General features: G+C 37.5%; 2 protein-coding genes across 5 annotated transcripts in view; both read left to right on the top strand.

The window, feature by feature from the left end:
- Positions 1 to 7,563, top strand: part of LOC127640463 (AP-3 complex subunit beta-2-like) — a 41,648-nt gene extending 34,085 nt beyond the window's left edge. For both annotated transcript variants that reach the window (XM_052123049.1, XM_052123050.1), the window contains 6 exons: positions 96 to 205; positions 1,464 to 1,692; positions 2,012 to 2,096; positions 2,327 to 2,424; positions 3,408 to 3,546; positions 6,375 to 7,563. In XM_052123049.1, coding sequence (XP_051979009.1) covers positions 96 to 205; positions 1,464 to 1,692; positions 2,012 to 2,096; positions 2,327 to 2,424; positions 3,408 to 3,546; positions 6,375 to 6,525 — 812 coding nt within the window. In that variant the 3' untranslated portion in view covers positions 6,526 to 7,563. The remainder of the gene's footprint in view (positions 1 to 95; positions 206 to 1,463; positions 1,693 to 2,011; positions 2,097 to 2,326; positions 2,425 to 3,407; positions 3,547 to 6,374) is intronic.
- Positions 7,564 to 10,401: 2,838 nt separating this feature from the next.
- LOC127640439 (cytoplasmic polyadenylation element-binding protein 1-like) lies at positions 10,402 to 22,167 on the top strand. Of its 3 annotated transcripts, none has more exons than XM_052123018.1 (11): positions 10,402 to 10,477; positions 11,181 to 11,378; positions 12,561 to 12,775; positions 14,444 to 14,678; positions 14,953 to 15,066; positions 15,175 to 15,264; positions 16,976 to 17,112; positions 17,196 to 17,394; positions 19,540 to 19,634; positions 19,735 to 19,815; positions 21,001 to 22,167. In XM_052123018.1, the coding sequence occupies exons 2-11, from the start codon at positions 11,219 to 11,221 to the stop codon at positions 21,109 to 21,111; spliced, it is 1,437 nt and encodes a 478-aa protein (XP_051978978.1). In that variant the 5' UTR covers positions 10,402 to 10,477; positions 11,181 to 11,218; the 3' UTR covers positions 21,112 to 22,167. The 3 variants fall into 3 exon arrangements, with proteins under 3 accessions (XP_051978978.1, XP_051978977.1, XP_051978976.1); XM_052123017.1 differs by having other exon boundaries at positions 10,428 to 10,594; positions 17,202 to 17,394; XM_052123016.1 differs by having other exon boundaries at positions 10,428 to 10,594.
- The last annotated feature ends 8 nt before the right edge of the window (positions 22,168 to 22,175 follow it).

Here is a 22,175-nt window from a genome sequence, read left to right as displayed (position 1 = left end):
GTGAGTCAAATCTCTATTAAAAAATACAAAATACTGAAATGCTTGAATGTAACCCACATAGGCCTAATATGACTCAAATAATCTCTGTCTCTCAGTTGAACCAGCCCCAGCATCCACTCCAGTGACTCCAGTAAACTTTCTGTCAAGTAGTCTGGTGTCTGATCTGAAGGGTTTGTCACTGACAGACACTATTCTGGCACCTACGGTGAGTTCTTTGTGGCAAATATACTGATTGATCTTATAGTTAATGTAAACACACTGTACACTGCTGGTCAAAATTTGGACACAATTAACTGAATTGAAGTTGATATTTAAAAGGTTTGTTGGCGTCAATCTCGAGTTTAAATGAAGCAATCAAAACAAGTGTGAAAATAGCTTAAAATGCTTAGACGTACTTTTCTCATTCACGTCTCATACTTTCTCATTATTGACTCATACTTGTGCCATTCTGGTCTCATACATTTCTAATTTTTGTCTCATGCTTTTCTTATACTTTTTCTTCTTATTTTTTTTTAATTCTTATGTCATTCTTGTCCCATACAATTTGTTTTCTTTTCTCATATGTGTCATTCTTGTCTGATACGTATCTTATACTTTTTTCTCATTCTTTTTCTTTCTTTTCTAATTCTTTTTTTTTCTATTCTTATCTTATTTCTGTCCCATACCTTTCTCATACATGTGTCACTAATGTGTCATACATGTCTTATTCTTGTCTCATTCTTTTCTCATTCTTGTCTCATACGTTTGACATTCTTGTCTCATCTCTTACATGTCTCATACTTTTCTCAATCTGTCTCATGCTGTTCTCATTGGTCTCTCATTCTTGTCTAATTTTTGTCTAATTCTGGTCCAAAATCTTTCTCATACTTGTCTAATACTTTTCTTATTTTTGTCTCAATTTTCAAATTTTTGACATACTTTCTCATTCTTGTCTCATACTTGTCCTTTTCTTGTCTAATACTTTTCTTATTCTTGTCTCATTCTCATTATTATTCTTATCTTATTTCTGTCCCATACCTTTCTCATTCTTGTCTCATACCTCTTCACTAATGTCTCATATATGTCTCGTTCTTGTCTCATGCTTTACTTATTCTTATACGTTTGTCTTATACGTTTCTTATTATCATCTCAATCTTGACTCATACCTGTCACTTTTACATGTCTTGTACTTTTTTTGTTCCTGTCTCTTGTTTTTCTAATCTTAGAAATATTCTCCTGTCTTATACTTATCTAAAACTTTTCTCATTCTTGTCTCATATTTTTCTAATTCTTCTTTTAAAAAAAATCTATTTCTTGTCTCATTCTTGTCTAATGCTTTTCTCATTCTTGCATCATTCTTGTCCCATGCGTTTCTAATTCACGTCTGATACATTTCTCATTCTTGTATATTACTTGTCTCATTATTTGTCTCATACATTTCTCTTTCCTGTCTTTATTGTTTCTTCTCTTAACTTCTTTGACAGACCATGGCCCCATGTGGTGTGATGAAGATGTATGAACTCCTGCATCGTATAACAGGCGAGGGTCTTGCGGTTGAGTACTGTTTCAGCAGGCAACCCTTCAGTCCAGACCCTAATATGGTGGCCGTCCAGATCAAATTCACCAACAACACCAACTCAGAGACCAAGAATCTCCACATCGAGGAGCCCAGGCTTCAGTCTGGCATTAGGATCGGAGAGTTCCCTGAGATCGGTCTGTAAACCCAACACTACATGTGTTCCCCCTGCTGAAAAGACCAGTATTGCTGGTCAACAGCATATGCTGTATTTTGGATGCTTTCCTTGTTCAACTAGCTTCATCATAAAGACCAAGCTGAGTAACCAAAAGTTTTTGTTGGTGAATAACATATCTATACTGGTCCACCAGCTTGACCAGCACCAAACTAGCATAAACCAGCATGGACCGGCATCCAAATTCATGCTGGTAAAAGCTGGTCTTTTCATCAGGGCCTTCACAAGACAGTAATATTTCAGGTTTATTTTTCTTCTATGTACTTGCATTCTTCTTTCAGAGGGGTTACCAGCAGGTGAATCGATTACCGTGTTGATGGGAATAGATTTTTGTGATTCTACGCAAGCAGCAAGCTTCCAACTATGGTGAGAAAACAACTTTTTTTTAAATGATTAAAAATCACAAAATTCCAACAGGATCATTCCCATGACCATAAATGACCAATTGAAGCTGGTTTTAGCTGGATTTGCCTGAAGGCTCTTCTTCATCCAAAACTATCCTTTATGGTCTCGATGATCATTGAAGAAATGGTTACAATAGCAATCATTCTAATCAGATTTTTCACTGTCTTCCTCCCTTTTTTGCTGTTTTGCAGTACACACACCCGTAAGTTCTTCGTTTCAATCCAACCGCCTGTCGGGGAGTTAATTACGCCAGTGTTTCTAACAGAAAACAACTTTAAGAAGGAGCAAGGTGAGCAAATGCCAGCTTTGGTGCTTTCAGGTCTCACAGATGCTCTTTTGAGTGCTAACTTGGGGAGTGGATAAACATACGTTTCCTCAAAATGTCTGTAATTTTCACCTGTCTGTGCAGAAGTCTCTGTGAAATATGTTTTAAGAGCAGATGCGACAGGAAAAGAAATTATTAAAAGTATTTTATGTCTCTCTTTTGTCATTCATTAAATCAAATTTAATTTTTCTGTTTTAGTGGCTTTAATCATGGCTCAATCCTAATTTGCATACTTATACTATGTAATAAAACTACATATTTTAGTGGTGATGGAAAGTGCATATTTTTAAGGACAGATAGGATTCATCCCATTTTCTTAGTTAACATCTCCTAACATGCTGCTAACAGTCAGTGACTCAAAACCAGCTGATGAATTCTGTATTTATATAGTTTAACATATTTTTACACACTCATTTCTTCCTATTTATCTGGGGTCGCTGTCCATTAGAGAAGCTATTGAATGGTAAGTTTCTCTGATTTAGCTAGCTTGATTAGCACGTAGTCACCTGTACTTACTTATTTTTATGTACACAAAGGCACACACACCACTCCCTCTATTTTTGTAAATGCCTGTGCTTCTAGCTACCCCATCCTTTTAACGCAGTCTTCAGCTATTGTCTTGGTGACTGTTACCATGACTATGCATTACCTCACGGCATGTCATGGTACGGATATGCTGCATCTCGCTAGGAATGTGCTTTACAAACACAGATCCCATCTGATTGACCCTGAACAGTCACGACTTGCAGTGAAACACTTATGAGTACATTACTGTCAACACAAAACCTTCCCAAAACAGAAAACAACATCCTCAACATCAACAAACGAAGCTCTACAGTTTTAACTGATTCAGTCTGTGTCCGAGTTTTCAGCTCAATTTTAGTGGCCGTAACTTGTGGCGTCATAAATATATATTCTAACAGATTGAATCTTTTTCTCTCCCACAGGTAAACTGATGGGGATGAATGAAATCTCTGAGAAGTTGACTCTTGGAGAGAAATGTGTGAATGAACATATCATCGTTGAGAGAATCACGGCCACTGCCAACCTGAGCAGAGTCCCATGCGGTTTGGACAAAGAGTGCAGGTAGCATAAACAGACGAATCGGCTTGGGCGAAGTCACCAAAATCTTTTATCACAGTAATGGTGTATATAACTAATGAAATAGGTATTTTACTGGAAATTTAATAAAAAAAAATGGCTAATTATGATTGTGTAAATACAATTTAGTAATGGCTATTTAAGGTAGGGTTGTTAGGTTTCAGAAATTTTGGAATCGACTCCATACTAATCTCGATTCTTAAGAAAAAAATGGGAGGCAAGTGAAGTCTTACAATACGAAGTGCAATATAAAACATACTACACAATATTTACGATTGATAGTATGAATGACAAAATATTATGTCACGCCCCTGAGAGGAGTTTACTTTCGATTTCTTAACACCTCAGAATTAACATGTAACAATTGATTGCAAATTTTGGGATAATCAATTAAATTAAATTATTTAAAAAATATATATTTACTTTATCTTATTTTTTTTCCTTTCTGTTTTTGTTTGGAATGTGAGGAAACGCAAACCAATAGATACAATTATTGAAACAAACAAATATATAATAAGCCTGGCAGTAAATTATTTGTGCCAAATTATTTTGTTTAATTGGACAAAATAAGTAAAACTTGTAACAGTATAAGGATGGGCAAGGAGCCGGCGGGAACCGGCTGAACAGTCAACATAAACTTTAATGATATAAATGAACTTAAAACAACATAAAACATATGGACACAGACACACATGCATCACGGCCGTGTGCGTCTCTCTCTCTCCAGACCCGGCGCCTCCGGCTCCCCTTTATCTCTCTCTCCCGCTGATCAGCTGATTCAGCGCTGGCCGTGCACCAACGCGCCCTGGTCACGCCCTCCTCCTTGTCACACTAGTATTATAAAACAGTTCCAACTCACAATTCTAACTGGATCAGACTTTCAAAGACATTGTAAAACAGGTGATATAAACACACCTGTGAGCGCACATGAGTTCTATTTTGATGTTGCAACTGTAAGACCAAAACGATGAAAAGTATCAGTAGAAAATAGTTCCATCTAAATCAAAAATTTCACCCAATATTTGTGTGCGCCATATTATTGTGATTAGAATGTCAGTATCATGTGATTAGCTTACCAACATTTAAACATCGTACTATGTTGGAATCAACTAAACGTGCAAGTCGATTTTAGTCATTTATGAGGTTCCATTTCAGATAGGATCCATTCACACCAAACGCGTTGTTGCGTCCATCTTTGCTGTTTTTTTTCGTGTGTTGTTGTTTTTTAACCCTAAAATAGGCAAGAGTGGAAAATGATTAGCAAAAAATCATTTCAAGTCACATTTTGTATCATTTGTACTTAATTAACAGATATCCAAAGGAATTATTGATATATATTATATATTTTGGATTTTATGAATTGTATCTCCTAGGATACGTTGCCCTACTTTGGTACAAAACAGTCAAAGTCATCAATATTTCTGACGAGTTTCTGACTTCCTCTCTTATTTTAAAACATATCACACTGTACGTGTACGTGTGTGTGCATGTGTGCGCGTTTTTGTGATATACCAGGACAATTTTGTAAGTTATAAACTGGTAATCACAAGGTTATTATGCTATAAATGTGCTTTATGAGGACATAGACTAGTGTCCCCATATTTCAAATCGCTTAAAAATCATACTAAACAATGTTTTATTGAAAATGTAAAAATGCAGAAAGTTTCCTGTGATGATTAGGGTTAGGGGTTATGTTAGGTTTAGGGGATAGAATCTATAGTTTGCACGGTATAAAAATCATTATGTCTATGGAAAGTCCTCATAAGGATAGGAAAACAAACATGTGTGTGTGTGTGTGACAAACTAAGAAAAGTTTAGCTTCAAGGTTGCATGTGTAAGTGTAATAAATGTGTATGTCTAATATTGTGGATTAACCCTTTACTTTCCTCAGTCTGGTAACATCTCAGGGGATACGCACACTTCAAAATGTGCTAAATAATAGCATGAACAACATATGACTTAATTTTTTTCTTCTGCATCTTTAGACAATGTTCACAATTAATATTAGCAGTTTTATTGTTTGTTTTTTTTTTTTGCTGAAGAAAAGTAAGATTAATACTGTATATAATTAATTATAAAAGTCAGCATGTCCTGCACCATGTTGGTTTAAGGTCAGGCTTACTTAACGATCACAGAAGTCATGTGACCTACATACTCAAAACAGACCCAACTCTGATAAGTGATAACAAGATTGGGTGAGAAACTCTTGTGATGCACGTTGTCTGTTTAAGGGTTAAATATGCACTTAAATTGTTTTTGATTGTTGTGCCGCTGCTCGCTGTTTTTACAGCATCTTGAGCAGGAATGCTACGCAGGCCACGTCCACGCTAACATGATTTTGTTTGAAAATGCATTAATTTAGCTACGTCTACGCCTCTCATCCACACTAGAAAATTTCAGAAACACTCTCCATAACTGCAGACGTTGGAAAACAATGAATTTTGGAAGCTTAAAACAGTTTTCAAATGTAAAACGGATTTGTGTTGATGTGGCCTTAGACGGCATGTAATGTGAAAAAAACTTTTTTTTTAGTGCAAGAATAAAATAAATTTTGAACGACCCTTTAGGATGCTCCCTTTGAAGGTAGCTGTTTATGTAGACCACAGACAGCGAGGCAGTTCACCAGAGTTTGAAACAGAGCCAAAGTTACATAGAAAATATGTCTTGCACAATAATTTAGTTCGTTTTATATTATTTGATTGTACATTTCATTGGTTCTGTGCTTTTCTCTGCTTTACCGTCAGTTTTTCTGGCCTGTGATCTGAACTTTATCTCAGTACGCCTCCTACTCTTTCTTCCTCACTTGTTTACAGATTTGCAGGTAAAACCGTCAGCAGCGGCAGTCTTGTGCTCATCACCGTAGCTATGAAGGAAGGGGGCGGAGCTCAGTTGATGGTGAACTGTGAGAAGATGGTGATTGGCACGATGCTGGTTAAAGATATCCTGCAGGCGCTGTCGCAGTGACGGCACCCCCCTACAGGACACCCACCTACTGCTGCTTACCGCTTATATTTGCAGCTGTGTGTAGTTATCGCCCCTGTTTATAGCATCACAAAACGTAATCCAGGATGAGAGAATTCTCAGAAGGTATATCAGAACAGCTGCAGCATCTGCCAAAATATTAGGGGCCCATTAATTAGGATATTCGTCTCTGTTTATTAAATGTTGCATGGGATGAACTCCAGTCAATGAGATGAGAGATATCTTTTAGTCTGGATAGATTTTTGTGTCACATTAAGGCTAAACAAATCTTGAAACTTTAGCTTTTGGCTGAATTATTGCACAAAACTGAATAAAACCACAATCAGTTCAAACAGGAGCTCTGAAATCATGTTTTAGTCTTATAATACAGTGCCCCCAAAAGTAAAAATGTATTCATATACTGTAATTGCATTAGTTAACAAAATATCAAACCAAGTGGCTTTTATTTTGGAGAACAGCTCCACACAACTGTATGAATTTACTGCCAGAGATTATATTAACTCTGACTGCCATCGTCTCATATTGTAGCAACCTCATCAAATCATTCTTGTAATATTTTTACGAATATGTAACTACTGTATTGTAGGACTATGGGCTGGTTTAAGGGTTCCTGCACTAAACTCTCTTCTCTCATATTTTTTCAGTGTCAGGATGATTTTCAAACTATCAAATCTTCAATTTATTCAGTGATGCTGTAAAGCTCTCATTTGCAATTTTTGCCATTGCTATTTTTCCCCACCCTAAAGATATTTTAATGCAATATAGAGCAGTTTTCCTGGTGAAGGCATTGCTAGTAGATAGTTTTAGAATTATTATTATTATTATTATTTAAGAAGAGATAAAGTAATGAAGATGTGCTTGTTGCATAAAATTGATCTTCCTTTACTAAGTTCAAAATCTGGCTTTATTGACTCATCACTGTGTGACTGTGAGAATATCATGTGTTGTTTGAATATTATACCTCTATTTGTTATAAAGAGTTTTAAATGTTGAACGTGCACTCAAATTAAAGTGTCTTTTATTTTGGACTGATCATTGGTGTGGATTTTTGCTTATATGGACTGATACTGAATATTTTATATAGACATATATGATATTTACGCATATGCCGGTATTAATAATTAGATCCGTGCGCGCGACCGTTCGGATGTGCATGTGATTTGCACGCGATGGAGACATGCACTTGTGAGATGCCTGTTAACAAACTGAAGTGAAGGCAGCATCAGTGTGTCCATATTTGAAACAGAGTGTGTCCAGCACCAGAATTTGCAACAGAAAAACTGTCGTTTTGAGAGACTTCAACCGTTTTATCAGGTCAAAGGTGCCGTCTTTGTGTCATTTTGCTGTTTAAAGAGCGTCCAATGGACTTATGCAGGGTAAGGAACAGTGTGCGCGCGCGTGTAGGAGGCAGAGAAAGACAAAAACTATACATTTGTAAAGACAAAAAGTTAAAACAATATGCCAGTGCTCATAAGGCAGGTAACAAATAATAAAGAAATAGCCAATTAAATGGATGACGTAAGAGAAAAAGAAAAGAAAATGACACATAGACAGCATTTTGCACGCTCCTGTTGCTCCCAAAATGCTACCAAGGCAGCCCACAATAAGCAGTAACTGTTTGGTAAACTCCCAGTCAGTAAGTAGTTGTTAGCTAAGTAGTTAGCTGTGACTTAGCAGGTGAGAATTTCGAGTTTAAATGCCTCACACTTGTAGTTGTGTTTAGAGTCCTGTGTTTTCTCGTTTCATTGTGTTCACACTTCACCCTGGGTTAGTAATTCGCAACTTTCTTTCTCTACTCTGGAGAATAGTTTCATAATAACCCAGGTTGTGCTAACTCCCTCAGAAAGGTTACAGTCATACTGTCTCTCTGTCTGATTACTAGAGGAAAAATTATCAGGACTTTGGGCTCCTCACAGGGGTCAAACAGCAGAACATCTGGAAACACGTTGCAGGTAACTGAGATCAACACACACACACAGTATCAGTTAAATCAGTCTGAGTGATATCACAAAAACAGCCCAAAATAGTATATTCTAGATATAGTAGATGTTTTTACAAGATTATTTGGTGTTGATAAAGGAATACAAATTATCTCATCATTTACTCACACTGCTGGTATCCCAGATGTGTATAGTTTTCTTTCTTCAGCAGAACACAAATTAAGATTTTTAGAAGAATATCTCAGCTATTTAGATCCATGCAATGCAAGTACATTTTGAAGCTCCAAAATCCACATAAATGTAGCATAAAAGTAATCCATAAAACTCCAGTGGTTAAATCCATGTGTTCAGACACAATATGATAGGTGTGGGTGAGAAACAGTTCAATAGTTAAGTAAATTTGATATGCACGAAGAATGTGGATCACCAAAAACAGAAGAAGTAGAACGTGAAGGAAAAATGACTTTTTCTCACCAACAACTATTATATTACTTTAGAAGATATGGCTTTAACCACCAGAGTCGTTTAGATTACTTTTATGTTGCCATTATGTGGATTTTGGAACTTTAAATTTTTGGCACCCATTCACTTGCATTGTGAGGACCTACAGAGCAGAGATATTCTTCTAAAAATCTTCATGTGTGTTCTGCAGAATAAAGAAAGTCAGACACATCTGGGATGGCATGAGGGTGAGTAAATGATGAGAGAATTTTCATTTTTGGATGAACTATCCAAATAAACTTTATACACTCATTTGTAAGACCTTAACGACACCAAATTATCTTTGTGCATAGGGAGCTATTTTATTAAACATACCAGCTTCTAAGTTTAAAGTCAAAAGATTTTAAGGCAGGTTTAGAGAGATTAGTTTGATATCACATTATGTGTTTGAACAAAATTCCATAATTAATTGCTTTTTCTTGAAGTTTGTAAAGTCAGTAGGAATGATTGTATATCGTATGAGTTTGTAATTAGAATTTCTGTTCATTTAGAAATAATAAGTTATAATTCAGAAAACCTAGTAGAATATATAGTTATGCCATATACATTTTGTTTACTCAACACAGTCCAATGATAACACGTAAAAAATTGTATTAGATATGACTTGACTCCTACAAAAAAAGAGACAACTTTTATTTACATAGACACCAACCAATCAACAAACAGAATTTCAAATTGATTCAATACATGCATTAAATTTCAGTGAACAAATTTGGTTACAATTTGGTTTTGGTTCCATCTTTATTTACACAATGCAAATGGCTGGTATAAGTCACTAATCTCTAATACTCATCCCTTGACTCTTTCCAAATCCAGATGTTTCTTCCGTGGTACACAACAGTGATTGTCCTGTTAAAATCGTGGTTAGGTTACAAAGTGTCTTAACTAAAACTCAGTTTTGTACTTTTAAAGATATAATGTGACTAACTTGGAAAAATTCAGCATCTAGTTCTTCCTCAGAAACACTCATTGTGTCAAATTGGTACCTCTAAAACACAACTTTGTTTCGGGGTGAGTGATAAAAATATGTGCACCCTGACTCCCAGAAGTGTAAAACCAATTCAACAGATTAGAGTTTGTCAGGTCGAAAGAGAAATGTTTGCAGTGTTTGTGTTGGGTAAACACTAAGGGCAGTTTTTGGTTCAACCTGGGTTTAGCAAACAGATATTGTGTGCGTTTGTGTGTGTGTGTGTGTGTGTGTGTGTGTGTGTGTGTGTGTGTGTGCGTGCGTGTGCGTGTGTTAAATGAGCTGAATCACAGTGATTATTGGAGCCCTTCCCCCTTCTCTCTGTCTGTGCTGAGTCAGGCCACAAATGGAAGACTCGCCAGAAAGAGAGAGAGAGAGAGAGAGAGACAGTACATTGGTACCCTGACATGTGATTCAAAGCACACACGCACACTCATCCACAGAAACACAGAGAGACTTTATGCAGGGATGGGGAGGTGGTTCTGGCTGTTGGCTTTGCTCTGGCAGGTGGAGTGTTTGTGATGTAGTGAGTATGGCTTTAGCACTAGCAGTAGTGTGTGAGGTTTCATTGGTGGGATCACATGATTAACAGGTCAGTGATGAACACAAAGAGGTACGATGACCTCAACTGGAACTATGACAGGTTTGCACCTCAAACGTTTGTGTGTGTGTGTGTGTGTGTGTGTGTGTGTGTGTGTGTGTGTGTGTGTGTGTGTGTGTTTGTGTGCAATCAGGGAAGTAGTTGCTGTGTCTGTCTCTCTATCTGTCTGTCTGTCGCTATCATATGTCTGACTATCTAGCTATCATCTATCTGTTTGTCTATATCGTCTGTCTATCTGTCGTTCTATTTACTGTAGATATCTATTGTTTTATCATTCTGTCATTCTAACTCAGTTTCACTCAGTTTAATCCAGTTCATCATTATTGGCAAGAAAATTGGTGTATTGTATTATAAACTGTAGCAAATAGTATAGCATTATAAGATTATTTTCTAAACAGAACTTAAGAAATAATAATAGTAATACAACAAAAATAAAGTAATAATGTAAAGTAAAAACACTTAATATTAATAATGACATAAAGCAAAGAACATAAGCACAATAAAACAAACTGTATAAATGGGATTAATTAGCTGTTTCTTGCACTATGGATGACACACAACGATTTCAGACCCCCCTCTCTCTCTCTCTTTCTCTCTCTCTCTCTCTCTCTCTCTCTCTCTCTCTCAGATGGTTCTGGCACAGGCAGCTCTCCACTGGTTAGCAGAATGCTGTTTGCTCCAGAGCAGCAGGACTCTCCGTCTGGTGTGCCCAGTGTGGAAGAGCTCAGTCTGGGCCTGCTGTCTCTGAGCCTCCCCTCCTGGAACCAGCCACCCTGGATCCACCCGGAACCCCAGCGCCCGCCCCAAACCTGCTCACAGACACCCAGTGAGTCAATCTGCACTGTATTTGTGTATCAGCATGCGGGATTGTATGCTGACTGTGCATTTGATAACATGCTTAATAGTTGTATGGCTGTTCCTATGTTAGTTCAGGCTAGTTTCAGGTACTTTGTGAGTTTGTGTGTTGGTGTAAATCACGTTTTGCCTGCGCAGCCAATGGTCCCCACAATGAAAATGGCCGAATAAACATACACAATAATGTCTTAAAGGGATAGTTCATCTTTTTGTTCCAAACCGTGATAACGTTCTTTCTTCCGTGGGACACAAAAGGAGATGTTTGGCAGAATGTGAGCCTCAGTCACCATTCACTTTCATTGTTTCAAAGATGGAAAAACGAAAGACAGGCATGTTTGGAACAACGTGAGGCTGTTTAATTGATGACAAACGTTCAATTTTGGGTGACCTTTCCCTTTAATGAAAATGTGAAAGTGTATCTGTGAAGCTTCACACATGTCAATGGAAAGTCCCAATTATGATAGAAAACAAACGTGTGTTTTGATAGATTGTTCTAGAAGGTCTGATCTGTAGTGACACCTCATATCTCATTTTCTCACTCATGACTAATCACTTTCACACCCATCACAGAGGACAGAACACAGCTTTTATCTACATTGGCTTCCATTTCATTTCAACTTTCTCTTTAGCTTCCCTGTCTTATATTACAAGCGTAAACGAGTTTCTGTGTATATGTGTTCAACTGTTATAAATTAAAGTCATGCTGGTGCCTAAGGTTTGTTCTGACCTAAATCCAGTTATAGAGGAACATAACACACACACACACACACACACACACACACACACACAGAGAGCTTCTCTTTTTTGCTGTCTCATCCAGCACTTGTCTCATTCATCTAGCCTTTCTACAGGAATAAAGGTAAACAAGTGCTTAAAAATTCACACAGTTCCTGGTCTTATTGTGATCAAATCATCTGTGGATGTTATTCTAAAGACAAACAGTTTGTCTTCATAATATTATTATCAAAATGTAATAACTTGCTCCGCCTTCCATCAATTCAGTGCTTGTTAAATATCCCGTTTCACTTAGAAATATGTCACGTTATGGAAGTAAAATGGTTGTGAATGTCATTTCATATTGATATTAATGGTATTTAGTTGACATAGAGACACACTTCTCATCCATAATATTCATTCAAGTTCTCTTTTGCAGTGCTGAATCTCTTGGGTGCTCCACAAGGCAGCGATCCGGGTCAGAATCAAGGCTTCCAAGCCCAAGAGTCCGCCGGTGGGCATGACCTGCTGGAGCGGTTCTCCAGCCTGAGTCATGTGATGCCAAAGCGAGAACCTCACTCTCTTCTGCACTCTGGACCCAGCAGTCCTGTCAACTCTGAGACCAGCGGAATCTCATCTGGATCTGACCAGCTGGTGAGTAACATGGTTCAGGTCACAAACCCATACAACGATACCCATATAAAGTATTTCCTGGTATAGATTGATCACACTGTGAATTCGGCGACAGGAGGTCAAAATGTCTGCTGGTGAAATCGGTCTGTACTTACAGAGATTTGAAAACACTGCCCCCAGTGGCTGAAGCATCGTATGTTGAGGTGAAATAGCCACAGGGTGGCGCCAAAAGCGAGTTGTATTTTTAATTGTAAATGATGTTATACAGTCAACAGTAATGCAACTTTTATTAACTATACGCCCAAACCCCAACACTAAAACTAAAACTATTTTGTGAGCAAAAATGCAATCTTCAAAACGTGATTGTCATTGTTTTACTTCCCAATTTCTATGGGACCAGAACCCGTGTCTTGGAGATTGTTCGCATGATGTGCTACTGTAAAAACATACTGTATTTTTACAGTAGATATCAGATATTAACCTTTTCACACGTGAGTTTCTCCTGTACTGACAGATCTCCCAGTATGAGTTCATTAATACACATTGCAATTAAAATAAATCTTACCTTACACTTCACAGCAGATGTACTGGAGAACAGAATATATCACAGCGGGTGAACTGAAGGTCAGATAATATATTATCAAACATATAATGTGGTTTTTAGACGTTTCTAACGATTGATTATGATAGATAAGATGCGATCGCAAACGCACTTGCCGGCTATACGTGCAGCAATATTTTCGTTGCAATGCAAGATGGGATTCTGAATTTGTATTGTCATAGAAGCATACAAAAGGAGGAGCATAGAAGGTTATAAAAACCTAGCACTTCCACTCTCCCAGCCCCGGCAGTGGTTGTGATGGATGCCATGGGAGAAGGCTCGAGTGGACTGACTAGTTTGTATATTCTTTGACATCAGAAAACATGGCCGCAGCACTCCATCTAAACAGTGCGCTCCAACGTTAACAGCTTTATACTTTAATTTAGTTATAGTTTTAAAGTTTGTAACATATATAAATAAAGATATCATGGTGTTGAAAAGACTATTTGAGCAGCTGGTTCGTTATGACAATGCTTCAGTCATTATGACAACCGATTTTGCTGGTAATAGTAATAATAATAATAATAATTCCTTACATTTATATAGCGCTTTTCTAGGCACTCAAAGCGCTTTACATAGCATAGGGATGATGATGCGACGGCAGCCATAGTGCGCCAGAACGCCCACCACACACCAGCTATTGGTGGGGAGGAGAGAGTAGAGTGATGTAGCCAATTCAGGGATGGAGATTAATACGAGGCCATGATAGATAGGGGCCAAATGGTAAATAGCAGCATGAATGCAGATCACTCCAGTTTGATCGTACCTGTCTGAGCCCAGCCAAGTGTAATCACACCGGTTTGATTGTACATGCGAAAGGGTTAAGACTTGTTTTCAGAGAATATATGTTGATTGTTTTTTTGTTTTTTTAACTGTATATTAATATGTAGTAAAGTGTATATTATTTATTATATTAGTTTATAGTATAGAATAGTATATACAGTAAATATATATATATATATATATATATATATATATATATATATATATATATATATATATATATAGTATTTTGTGTTGTAAATATTATTTAGTATGGTATGTAGCATAAAGTGAAGTTGTGTTGTCTGTGTGTCTGTCTCCCTGAGGTCTCTTTCAGAGTTTCTCCCCCGTTACCCCTGCTGTTGCCCGGACTGCAAGTAGAGGGTGTGAAACTTGGCGCAGATGCCCATCTATCCACCCTCACCCCCACTCCTCAGCCTGAGGGGTCGTTGGCTGGGTGCTGGTCCACAGGGTCCACCTGGCCAGGTTGGGACGCTTTGGGTTTGAACAAACCCTCGGTCTGCATCGAGAGAGAGGCGAAGCTTCATAAACAAGCTGCTGGTATGGTGATATTAGCCACCTACACATTAAACAGGAAACAGATTAAGACTTCACTGCATTATTCTATGCACATCATTGTGGTGGTTACAATTAACAAAGATATACTGTAATTGATTAAAAAAGAACATAAAATATTGAAAACTCATTTTAGGCATTATAATTATTAATCACATCTATAATTATTTATTGATACACATAACTGAGGCTAATATATGTACACTAGTGTGTATTCTATGTAAATATTTTAGAGTTTCTTGTTGACTGTCTGTCACAGCGGTTAATGAAGCCACCTACAACTGGGAAGGACGGCTTCCCCCCCGACACTACAAATACCCAGTTTACTCCTGTAAAGTGTTTTTGGGAGGTGTCCCGTGGGACATCACAGAGGGTGAGCCGATGAACACACATTTGAGTTATAGATTATTATTCTGTATAATCTCTCTGGACATAAACAAGATATGAAGACTATTTTTTATTTGTTTTATTTTTTCCATAGCGAGTCTGTTGAACACATTCAGTGTTTTTGGTTCATTGAAAGTTGAGTGGCCTGGTAAAGACGGAAGACATCCACGCTGTCCTCCACAAGGTAACATTAATATTAATAATGAATAAATATGCATAAATAATAATATTGATATTAAGAGTATTATTAGTAATATTAATAATGGTGCAACCCTGGAGTTCACTAGTCAAATCCCAGGGCATACTTAGTGACTCCAGCCAGGTCTCCTAAGCAACCAAATTGGCCCGGTTGCTAGGGAGGGTAGAGTCACGTGGGGTAACCTCCTCGTGATCGCTATAATGTGTTTAATTCTCGGTGGGGTGCATGGCGAGTTGAGTGTGGACGCCGCAGTGGATGGCGTGAAGCCTCCACACAGGCTATGTCTCCGTGGCAACGCTCTCAAAAAGCCATGTGATAAGATGCGTGGGTTGACGGTCTGAGATGTGGAGGGAACTGGGATTCATCCTTCGCCACCCAGATTGAGAAAAAGGGAAAAAAATCCAAAACAAAAAAAAATAATAATGGTCTTATTAATGTTAATAGTATTAATATTAGTTCATATATTTGAAATAGTATTTCAAGTTCAATACAGGTTAAGCTCTATCAACAGCATTTTTGACATCAAAAATAATAATGATTCATTCCTCCTTTTCTTTCAAAAAAGCAAAAATCTGGGTTACAGTGAGGCACTTACAATGGAACTGAATGGGGACAATTGTAAACATAAAAATACTCACTGTTTCAAAGGTATAGCCACGAGACATGAGATTTAGTGTGATTAAAAACACTTAATAACCTTAATGACGATGTAATGCCATAAACCTTTAAATCCTGAAACCTGAAAATAAGATTTAAACAACTTTACCGCTCAAATAATACACAAGCTTTTGTGTGCTTTTATAAAATTACAAGCTTCAAATTTCTGACTTTAAACCCTCCACAAATTGGCCCCCTTTCACTTCCATTGTAAGTGGCTCACTGTAAGCCAGATTTTTGCTTCTTTATTGTTAAAGAAAAGGAGAGACAAGTTGAACTAAATATTGTGGGAATAAACATTATGCCGCAAATGCTGTCGATTGAGCTTGTTTTGAACCCCGAGCATTCCTATAATTACCAAGTAGTAGTATATATCATCAACAATCTAAAACTCCTCGTCTTAAATATACACGTCACAAAATACTGCAAAAAGAGACAAAATTACAGCCAATCAGAACATATTTGATGTTTAATACACAGCTTTATAGAGCATGATAATATAATTTCACTGTAGGTGGGGCTAAATGTTAAAAATAGAAACTAAGCGACCCTCAGAATATCTTGTCTTACTTCACTTGTTGTGGCATGTTGTGGCATAAACTCAGATTAACATGGAAGAGATTGTTTGAAACACTAACCTTATGTTTAGTGAAATCCATATGCTTTTCCAAACCCATATGACTACCTTTCCTCCATAGAGCACAGAAGGAGATGTTTTGCAAAATGTCACCATCCAATTTCACTGTATGAAAAAAGAGGCAATGAAAGTGAATGGAGACTGAACCTAATGCCTGGCATCTCCTTTGTGTTCCACAGAAGAAATAAATTAATATGGGTTTGGAACAGCATGAGGGTGAGAAATGATGACAAGTTGTGTGTAAACATTCTTCAATTCATAAATGACGTCTATGGACCCATAGCATTTTTATTTTGGTTTATGACAGACAAGTTACTTTGCTGGGAAGTCATTTGTAGTGCTACGTAGCCTCAGTCTTAGTATGCTAACTACTGTGCTAAGTGAGTGTGTGTGTTTGTGTAGGTTACGTGTATCTACTGTTTAATTGTGAGAAGTCTGTGAAGATCCTCCTTCAGGCCTGTATTCAACACCATCTGCAGTCTGATGATTATCTGGAGTTCTACTACAAACTGTCCAGTAGAAGAATTTACAACAAAGATGTGAGAACAACATGCAACACTCAATTTTCCTAACCACTGACATCTGACCTCTGACCTCATCTCTGTCATTTCCTGTGCTGCAGGTGCAGGTCATCCCGTGGGTGATCTCAGACAGTAATTTCATCCGTTATCCCACCCAGCGTCTCTGTCGCAATAAGACGGTGTTTGTGGGCGCGCTGCATGGCATGCTAAATGCAGAGGCTCTGGCCCACATCATGGACGAGCTTTTCGGAGGGGTTGTGTTTGCAGGAATCGACACGGACAAGCACAAATATCCTATAGGTCTGTTCGTGTAACTTTAAAACTTGCCCTAGCTCATTAAACACCAACAACACTTAGCTTTAGCTTGTGAGATGCTGTCAGCGTTGCCTAATTTGCAGGCCCTGACAGAATCTGCACATGCAGATATTTGCGAGAGAATTGCGACATCTGTCTTTCATAAACGGTTTACGCATTCCCCCTCCCATGCATGTTTGTTTTTGAAATATTTGGATAATTTCATGATGCTTTTAGCTGCCAATAAGAGTGTAGTACTCTCAGGTTTATTTAATACCTTTTGCATTCCCTTCTGCAGAAATATTAGTGCAGAAAATGTGAAAAGATTCTACAGATTCCGTTTGGGCCTGCTAATTTGTTACATGCATGTTAGCATCTTAGGGGCTGTTCAGACTGAACGCGTTCTTGCGCTAAATAAGCTAAATGCAGCACAATGCATATAACAGACCATAGGTGTCCCAAGAGATCCTTTTAAAACTTGACATTCTTTTTAATCTGACACGGCATCTAAAAAAACATGCCGTTACTGTGCTCCTTTTCTTAAAAAAAAGCACAAATCAAGGTTACATTAAGGCACTTATAATGGAAGTGAATTGAGCCAATTTTTGGAGGGTTTAAAGGCAGAAATGTTTCAGAAGGAAATTGGTACTTTAATTCACCAAAGTGGAGTTCAGCTGATCACAAAGTATATTCAGGACATCACTGATGTAAAAAACAGCACATCACGATTTGATAAATGTAACTTTTGATCAAATCTAGACAGCAGCATCACTCCAACATCTTATCCTTGAGTAATTATGCTAAATTTATCATAAAATCACTTTATATCAAACACAGTTGAAAGTTATTTGGTTCTTTAAATGAAACTTAACATTGTCTTTGTGTTTGTTTTTGTTTTTGAGTTGCCACAGTATGCAATAGACTGGCATGTCTTAAGGTCAATATTAGGACAAAAATTGTAAAAAAGAAACCACTTTCTCTAGAAACTCATCAGTCAATCGTTGTTTTGAGGATTGAAGGATATACAATGCTTGAAATTGCCAAAACTGAAGATTTCATACAAAGGTGTAACTACAGTCTTCTGTAGGACAACTGTCTCTAACAAAGACAGAAAGAGATGTGAAGACCAGATGTGCAACTAAACAAGAGGATAAGTCCATCAGAGTCTCTAGTTTGAGAAATAGACGCCTCACATGTCCTCCGCTGACAGCTTCATTTAATTCTACCCACTAAACACCAGTTTCATGTTCAACAGTAAAGAGAAGACTCAGGAGGACTTATGGGAAGAATTGCAAAGAAAAAGTCACTTTTGAAACCGAAAAACAAAAAGGAAAGGTTCGAGTGGGCAAAGAAACACAGACATTGGACAACAGATAATTGGAAAAGAGTGTTATGGATCTTAAAACATTGAGCTTTTTCAAATTGTAATAGTGGTGGTGGTGTAGTGGGCTAAAGCACATAACTGGTAACAAGAAGGTTGTTGGTTCAATCCCCACAGCCACCACCATTGTGTCCTTGAGCAAGGCACTTAACTCTTTGGGATTGTCCCTGTAATAAGTGCACTGTAAGTCGCTTTGGATAAAAGCGTCTGGTAAATGTAATAGTACTTTTTCATGTTATGAATGTCCTGACTGTACATTGTGATCAGTTGAATGCCACTTAGGTGAATTAAAATACAAATTTCTTTCCATAAGAGCAAAATCTGTACATTATTCCAAACTTCTGGCCGCCAGTGTAATTTATTAAAAACACTTACATAAATTTTTCTATTAAAACTTGTGTATTATTTGTGCTGTAAAGTTATTTAAAGTTTTTTATTGTTATTTTTATGGTCATTTTATGGTTTATGCCACTAATTCATCAGGATATAACTTTACATAGAAAAGGTTAGTAAGCTATTTTATCACACTAAAACCAGGTTAACATGCACAGTGTTTATGTCTGGCTATACTTATATACAGTGAGTATTTTAATGTTTACAGATTGGCCCCATTCACTTCCATTGTAAGTGCCTCACTATAAGCCAGATTTTTGCTTTGTTTAAATAAATAATTTTTGTGGTAATCAATATTATGCCACAAGTGCTGTCGATTGAGCTTAACTTGTATTGAACCCGCAATATTCCTTTTAAAGTTGAGTTTTTCCTTCTAGGTTCTGGCAGAGTGACCTTCAGAAGCCAGAGGAGCTACTTGAAAGCTGTGACTGCTGCATTTGTGCAAATAAAAACCTCCAAGTTTACCAAGAAGGTACTGAGTTGAACTTACTGTATAAAACCAGAACAATGAGATCATTCCAGTTCTGTGTTTCAATCCTTAATCTACTACTCTTACTTCTCATCTTCTGTAGGTCCAGATTGACCCATATCTGGATGACTCTTTGTGCCAAATGTGTAGCAGTCAGCCCGGCCCATTCTTCTGTAGGGCACAGGTTTGTACCAAATGCTGTGGAGCATCATATCTAGAGTTACGGCTTGTTCAATCCACATTAAAAGAATAGTACACCCAAAAATGAAATGTTGTTGCAAACCCCCATGACTTTATTCTTATGCTGAGCACAAAAGTTGTTTTAATGAATATTACGGCCTGTCTTTTCAGTAGGATGGCAGTTGATAGTGACTCACTTCAAAGCTTAAAAAAGACCCAAAGGTATGTCAAGATTTTCAATGAAACTGAACAGTTCACCCAAAAATGAAATTCTCTCATCATTTACTCATCCTCATGCCATCCCAGATGTGTTTGTCTTTCTTTCTTCTGCAGAACACAAATTAAGATTTTTAAAAGAATATTTCAGCTCTGTAGGTCCTTACAATGCAAGTGAATGGAGACCAGAACTTTGAATCTCAAAAAGCACATAAAGGTAGCACAAAAATAATCTATACGACTCCATTTCTTCAGAAGTGATATGATAGGTGTGGGTGAGAAAGTCCTGTGTTTACTATACATCTCCACTTTCAAACAGCCCTCCTAAACACAAAAGAGTTCTTCTTTTGTTTTTGGCATTCGCATTCTTGCATATCGACACCAAATGGGCAGGGAGGGAATTCATAGTAGAAAAAGACTTAAATGTTGATCTGTTTCTCAGCCACAGCTATCATATCACTTCTACAGACATGGATTAAACCACTGGAGTCATATGGATTACTTTTGTGCTGGCTTTATGTGCTTTTGAGATTTAAAGTTCTGGTCACCATTCACTTGCATTGTATGGACCAACAGAGCTGAAATATTCTTCTAAAAACCTTCATTTGTCTTCTGCAGAAGAAATAAAGTCATACACATCTGGGATGGCATGAGGGTGAGTAAATGATGAGAGAATTTTACATTTTGGGTGAACTAAGCCTTTAAATTTTAGGTTGTTTCAACAAAATGTATCCTACGCTTTCAGAATACTTGCAATATGATGCCCGAGCCACATGGACTACTTTTATGATACGTTTGGGTCCTTTTTAAGCTATAAAGTCAGTCGCTATGAACTGCCATTGTGTTGAAAAGACAGACTGGGATATTCATAACAATTTTTAATTTTGTTTAATCATACAGAAAATGTAAGTCAGATGGCTTTGGAACAACATGAGGGTGAATTTTCATTTATGGTGTCAACTCTCTTTTTCAGGCCTGTTTTAAATACTATTGTCGGGCCTGCTGGCATTGGCGGCACTCTTTGGAGGTTTTGAGCAGTCATCAACCTCTCATGAGGAACCAGAAGGGCTTGAATCCCAACTAAAACAACAAAGCCAGGAAGCTGCTGTTTCTCCAAGGAGCAGCCATGGGCAAGAGTGTCTGGACTGAGCTTACTGTTTTGTGGAAATATTTTAACGAGAATGTGGAAGTGTTTTTTGGGGAAGTGAATGCGTTTCTTGCACTGCTCTCTTTCTCATTCGTTAATGCTCTATGCACACACATTTTTGCACAGTTTAAGGGAGGTGGCCGGGAGAGAAACTGCCACCTGATTTTAAGAGTTAAAGTGTTTTTGCAGGCATAGAATACTAGTTTATTATCTCGCTGGTTTGATCCTCTGATGCAGGCAAATGCCAGTTGGTGCCTTCAGCCTTTCATTTGTTGTCAACATTTCCAGTCCAGTATTTTATTTGATATAATTTTATTTGGCTGGTCTGCTGGGGATTTTTAGAGAGTTTTGTTATGTTGACATTTTAAGGCAGTTTTCCCTGCTTTTCTACCTGCTGGTTTGGGTCATGCCATGGAAATATGAACCAATAGACTTGAAGATTTTTAAGTTTTCCCGTCCCAAGTGTCTTTTCCTGTGGGGCCATTTTTTATTTTTTTTTTATTTTGCTTTTTTAACACTATATTAAATGGTTGATGAGCATCTTGGTTTGTGAAATATCTAGCTGATGCTGTTGCTAAGCAACCACCCCGCCATCAACCATCAGATCAGATACACGTTAACAACTCTGGAACGCACTTTGACCGCTGAGATTGTGCTGTACATAGTTTTAATCAAATTGTTGCACTTAAATTTTAATGTAGCACTGTTGCCAGTGGTTTTAAAATAGTTTAATTGAGAAAGGGGTTGAATACTCCCGGTTACATTGAGTTTTCTGTTTAAGTTAGAACTAAACTATCCTAATCTTAGTTTAATCAGTCCGTCAAGCAAATGTTGCCCCATTACCCTAGATTCTTGCTGAAGCTGTGCCAAAGAGCATCCTTCACTTCCTTGTTGCCTTTTGCTTTTTAGAAGTCTCTACCTCATTGCTCTGCAAGTGTTGCCATGGTTACTTACAAATGTAGATGATGTTCAGATAGGACAAAATAAAGTTGTTGAAGCAT

This window comes from Xyrauchen texanus, chromosome 49 (assembly GCF_025860055.1).
Source record: "Xyrauchen texanus isolate HMW12.3.18 chromosome 49, RBS_HiC_50CHRs, whole genome shotgun sequence".
NCBI lineage: Eukaryota > Metazoa > Chordata > Actinopteri > Cypriniformes > Catostomidae > Xyrauchen > Xyrauchen texanus.
The sequence above is the reverse complement of the archived record's forward strand: the minus strand, read 5'-3'. Positions and strand labels throughout refer to the sequence as shown.